General features: G+C 33.8%; 1 protein-coding gene and 1 long non-coding RNA gene across 2 annotated transcripts; both read right to left on the minus strand.

Annotated features, from left to right (window-relative positions):
• Window positions 1-8: 8 nt before the first annotated feature.
• Window positions 9-1632, minus strand: LOC123873053. The gene is made up of 2 exons (XR_006797590.1): window positions 304-1632; window positions 9-78 (listed from the first exon to the last, which is right to left on the minus strand). It is a non-coding gene; the product is annotated as an uncharacterized LOC123873053 (long non-coding RNA).
• A 172-nt stretch (window positions 1633-1804) lies between these two features.
• LOC123873040 (DNA repair protein Rev1) lies at window positions 1805-4679 on the minus strand. Its single transcript, XM_045917703.1, has one exon. The coding sequence runs from the start codon at window positions 4561-4563 to the stop codon at window positions 1828-1830; it is 2736 nt and encodes a 911-aa protein (XP_045773659.1). The 5' UTR covers window positions 4564-4679; the 3' UTR covers window positions 1805-1827.
• Window positions 4680-6180: the final 1501 nt, after the last annotated feature.

Raw genomic sequence — 6180 nt, forward strand, 5'->3', positions numbered from 1 at the left:
AAACACCACAAATTGCAACGAGATTCGATATTTATACAAATTATACATACCCTATTACATATTATTATGTAATACTAGCTGATACCCGCGCCTTCGTTCGCATGGATGTAGGTTTTTAAAATTCCCGTGGGAACTCTTTGATTTTCCGGGATAAAAAGTAGCCTATGTGCTGATTCAGGGTATAATCTATCTCCATTCTAAATTTCAGCCCAATCCGTCCAGTAGTTTTTGCGTGAAGGAGTAACAAACATACACACACATACACACACATACAAACTTTCTGCTTTATAATATTAGTGTGACTATTATGGTTTATAGTGTGGTTTTTGGATGCTTTTCGTTAGCATGTTTTTTACTCTAGAAAATCTGAACGTGAAACCTAAAATCAATGCAAATGTTTAGAAAGCCACCAACTAGTTTTTGGTGGTAGTACAATGACGGTAGTTCACTGGTCATAAAGATTAACAATTGCAGATTTTTATCTAGACTAGGTATGTGTTAACGTTATAGAAAATATTGTACCTACTGTACTAACCCTATTATCGTAATCTTACGATTTATTTCTTAAAGGAGTGTTTAAGTTTAATACATCCCTCCATTATGTTTGCAATGAAGTAAATGAAAGGACATCATAAAACATTTAGTTTTAAGTTACGAATATATTCTAAGCTGAAAGCTTTTTACGATTATTATTTCTGCACATTTTTTATGTGCAATTAAAAAAAATACACCACATTTTTAATGCAATTGGTTTTTTTTAATGCAATAAGCATCTGTGATAGTACATTTTATTGATAAACGAATGACTAATAAAGCCGAGATTGGATTAACAGTAATGGTGTACCTATGTGATTATTTTCATGTATTTTTTAACGTATTGAGTGAATAGTACCCACTTTTATAAGTTACGTCGATGTACCTGCGCAGAAATCGTATTTTTAAATGGCGCGAAAATATCTCGGCCAATCATAGCGCGCATGGTTGTTGCGTACGCGCAGTTTTGTACGCGCAATTTACGAGCGAGATAGCACGAGTCTGTTGTTTTTGTGTCAAGCAATAATGACCTGTATTTCATTGGTGTACATTCGGTTTTAGTTGGCGTTAGGTTGTGCGCTTTACTGTGCAAACGATGCGACTTAGAAACGTGGTAGTAATGTAATTTACTATGAAAAGTCATTGGCCACTAAATGTTTTGATCATGCTTATTATTATTAACAAATATAAAAGTGATACTAACTGCCATTTTGCAAAAAATTTGTAATAAGTACCTAATTGATAACTAACATTAAGAAATTCACAAGTAATTGTGTAAGGAAAACTGTTTTTTTTTGTACGCACAGTTTCTTTATTTTTGTTAAAAAGATGTTCTACTGCTCTGTCAAAAGCAAAATGTTTTATACTGTTTAGAGAACAGAGGCAGCGTGTAATGACTAATGACAAAACAGAATAGTTAATAATTTGTCTTTATCTTGATAGAAGGAAAATAAAATAAACACATGAAATGAATACCTTTTTTGTTTTATTTTTTCCCTCTCCTTTTAGTTTAATAGGCTTCTGTTTGAGAATTTTACACCAATGTTAGTAGGTAACTATAGTGCACGAGAGGTTGAGATGGCAACCGGTGTGAGGATGCCCCGTACCCCCGCGCTAACCCGCTGCGATTGACATGCGGGGCTCCCCCCCCCTTCATGCCCCGATTGCCATCTCAACCTGTCGCGTACTATAGCAGGTACCTACATCTCATGAGTAGTCTTAGTTTTGTTAGGTAGGTAGTTTATAAAATAAATTACTTAGGTACAAAAAATCATTTTGTGAATTAACTATTGTTTAATCGTTTATGTACAACTTTTTCCCGTAAACAGTCAACATAGCATTTTGTACTGCTTCAATGACACAATTTTCCACCTCAATCCAATTACTATTCTTCATTTCTCTAATTCTTCGTTTTATAAAATTAATCAGAATATATACTTTATCAATGTTCTTACTAGTGACCATACCTTTTAGATATGATACAATTAAATCAACATCACAAGGCTTTGGTGTCTGGCCACTGTCAAACCATGCCCTCAGTAGTTCCCTTACTTTTTCCCATGGTAGACTCAATAAACCTTGTGGTTTTTCTACATTTTTAGGAGTTTCTTTTGGCAAATGTTCAATAGTAAGCTCCTTTTTAACACAAACTTCGTTTGAGGTACTTTCGACTTGTAGAAATTTGCTCATTAGATTTCGGGTTGTGGATACTTGAAGCTTCACAGATTTACTTGGTCTACCTCTTCTCTTCCCTGTTATAGGTTTCATAGATCCTAAAACAGGAGATTTCTTCTCAGGTGAAATAGCTTTATGTTTCTTTGGTGTTGTTGAATTTTTGCTAATTTTCTCATCTTTTCCTAAAATGTTTTGATCTAGGTTATTAATCAATTCAATGTTCCATTGTTTTTCGGATTTAATAACATTTTTGCTTTTGAGGAATTTACTAATTGGTCCTTGGGTGACTTGTTTACTGTTTATGGATTCTAATTTTGTTATTTGAATTCCAATACCCCTCATTTCCTTTGGGTCTATATTTTGTTTTTTGCAAATGGAAAGTACTTCTTTAGTTATTATGTTCACATCGTCAGTTGCATTCTGCAGTGTTGTAGATTTGTTAATGGTATCACAAAAGCCATGGCCCATAAATTTGGCAGTTTCTACAGGGGCATCCTTAGCTCTTACCATAAGTTTCAGAGTTATACACTTTCCTAATACTTTGAATTGCTGCATTCTGGAATGTACTTCTGCTGAAAGTTGTCTTAAAAATTCATCACATTGCTCATTATTCTCAAAGCGGATACCATAATTGACTTCAGCTGACACTGATTTTCTAACTGTATAGAATGTTAGAGGATGTGCATCACGCCCACGGCACTGGTCATATAATTGCTCTCCAATTTTGACACCCAAATGATTTTGAAGAGAGGTAAGTGATAGATTCTGAAGCGAACCACACGTCACATGCCCAAGAGTTTCCAGTTTCTGGGCTATCTGCCTGCCTACTCCAGGTAGATCTCTCAGATTTATGTTAAACATAAATTCATCAACTAAGTCAGATGTTAGAAAGAATTGGCCATCTGGTTTAGCTTGTTTTGTTGCCAATCTTGCTTGCAAACGATTACCACCAAACCCAGTTGAACATGGGCATCCAGTTTTACTTTTAATTTCTTCCCTTAAGGCCAAAGCAAAATCATGAACACTGACATTTAATGTTTTTAATAGTTCAGTGCAATCAACATACATTTCATCACACGAAACAGCCTCTATGTCCAAAGTATATTGAGATATGGTATTGTATAATGTGTATGCCACTTCTTTGTAGCCTTCAAAGTCATATGGAATTGTTTGCAAGTTTGGGCAAAGCTTCAAGGCTGCTCCCATGAACATCCCATTCTTAACTCCTCTTGCTCGGGCCTCGTATGAGCATGAAGCTATTTCACTCATAGAGCCAAATCTATCATCCTCATCTGTGATATTGTCTACCCTTGTCTCGATTTCAATATCTTCAGCTATTCCTGTAGTTTTACATAGTTTTTTAACCTGTTTCTGTTTATATAAACTAAACTCGGTTGCTCTATCTACACCAGGTCTTTTTGTCCAAGGTTGTCTGCCCTTAGAATGTGTAACAGCGATAGGTTTTCCTCTAAGTTCAGGTCTATTACGTAACCCCACAGATACAAAGAAACAATCCATATCAATATGCATAATTGTTTTAGAATGCTGAAACCCAAATGTGGTATTATCATCGGGGTTCGATGACATTATTCTTGATTTCAAATCATTGCGGGCAGGAAATTCAAAATCATGTTTTTCTCTAAGATCATTAATATACTGTTTGAAAGTTGCACCAAGTTGAGAAATATGGTGCAATCTTGAGTTATTGTAAAATTCTGATATAAAATTAGGATCAGCTGCTGTTTTAGTAACAGGGTCGCCTTTCTTGAAGTCTTGTATACTAAGTGTGCTTGATGGCACCTGTGGTGCAGTTAAATTCTCATGAAATACTTCAGGACTGCTAACCTTCTTAATATCTAGCTTTGTTTCAGGGTCTTCACTTGAATCTGCTGTATGGTTGTTGTCATGTTTAATTTCTAAAACTGAGTCTTTCCTTTTCTTCTGAATAAAATTTAGCCTTGGTTGAGATTTAGAATTCCTATACAGTAAGTAGTCCTTAAAGTCCAACAAACGGTGGGCTGATATGCTGTCTGATATCCATTCTGGTTTAACCACTCTAGATAGAGACATGTTTTTAACTTTTGTGTCAGGTAAGTTAGAAGCTATAACAAAGTCGCCACTCCTTTGGTATGTGTGATAAACACCACCATGCTTTGCCATTAACTCTTTTAATTCGTCCGCCGACGGTACGGTGAAGCCATTAACGTAAATACTTATTCCATTAAAAATATTTGTTAACTTTTCGGCATTTCCAATCCCGGAAGAAAACTGTTCTTCCAGTTTAGCAATTTTAGCCTGCATGTATCCACCCCAGGCCTCAAAGCCATTGTCGGGAAATTTTTCATCTCTAGGCATTATAAAATGTTTGTCCAGTTTTACTTCGAATCTACATAAAATCAATATTACCTATTACACAACAAAACTCCCTAGCTCCCATCTAACATACAAATTATTATTTGAAACAAAAGTTACAATAGTTTTGGGTAAGGTCTGACGAAATCACAAACACAATCTTTATGATAAATTATTATACTTTTATTTCATATTTAAATTTATTAACTTTTACATTTGTGTCAAATAAATGTTGTTCCTCTTACGTTAGTATATTTTCGAATGTCGTCGTTTTAAAACCACTCTTACAGGTAACCTCTCCACGTTTATTAGCCACTCCCCTTTTTATCTTATCGTTATCGGCCAATCCAAATTGTACAATGAATAAACTTAGTGACTAATATACAAATCATCAAGCTCGTTTAATAAATCATCTAAGTAATAAAGATGTTTTCATCTTATATATTGATTACAAATATTATCCTTTATTATGCTACAATTCATCAACTAAAAACTATAAGAATTTTATATACAGTACGTTTATCGATCAGATGTTGAACAACTTCAGCCAATCAATGACGCCTTCTAATATGATGTTATGATTTGTTATGATTTGAGTGGCGCCAACTATCTAATCAGTAACTTCTACACGTTTATAGATAATTAATATGGGCCAAGCTTACAGCTCGGCCATCCTGTTTTAAGCGAGTCTCATCGCTTTAAAAAAAAAATTAAAACTTAAGTAACATGTAAACTTCACAACCAAAATGACAAAGACTTAGTTCAACAAAACAAAAAAAAATTAAGATAGTAATTAATTAAATTAATATTCTTGCTAACCTTAACTAGAAGGAATATACAGTTTTATTGATACATTGGTATTGATTATGATTGCAACTTAATTTTAGAGCACTCGCAGCAACCCTTTCCATCCGATATAATTAGAAAATAGCAGATAAACTCAATTCAATTCCAAATTATTTACCCTCGCAACTTTACCTGCCAGTCTACAGTAGCACTCAAATTTAGCCTTTAATCTAAAATTCATTTTTCTGTTCTCTTCCGCTAATATTAAAATAAAAAGATGCAGACACTCTAAATTTATAAATAATTTTTCAAAAATCATAAAGATATCAAAAATTGCGAGACCAGTAGCAACTAAAGGAGGCCTCCATTTAATCAAAGAAGGTAGGTACATGCATAAAGTCCGAAGTATCAATTATAACTCACAAGCCAATATTTTACAGGAACACTCAATAGAGATTTGGGGATGAGCATGTAAAACTAATTACTAAAAACTACTTTAAAGGGTTTCAAGTATCTCAAAATAAATTGTTAAAAGTTCTGTTCCAACTAGACTCTCCTTCCCACTAAAGAATTATATAAGAAAACTGATGAACTATATTATATAAGTCAATTATACAAATTCAAAATATGTCTATTTGTTAGGAAAATACTATTAAAGTCCGTACATACACGCATCACTTTAAAGCTAAATCTCATAAATATGGTACACAAAACGAACATACCTATTATGCTACAATTACATAAAGCTAGGACTAATTATGGTATGTAAACTACCTAGCTCTACTACATAATGTACTTGCCGAAACTCATACTGGAGGAAAAATCTTTTACAAA

This window comes from Maniola jurtina, chromosome 16 (assembly GCF_905333055.1).
Source record: "Maniola jurtina chromosome 16, ilManJurt1.1, whole genome shotgun sequence".
Classification (NCBI taxonomy): Eukaryota; Metazoa; Arthropoda; class Insecta; order Lepidoptera; family Nymphalidae; genus Maniola; species Maniola jurtina.

Excerpts from the sequence above, each read along its gene's own strand:
- LOC123873040 (XM_045917703.1), bottom strand. The coding sequence starts at position 4,563 with ATGCCTAGAGATGAAAAATTTCCCGACAATGGCTTTGAGGCCTGGGGT.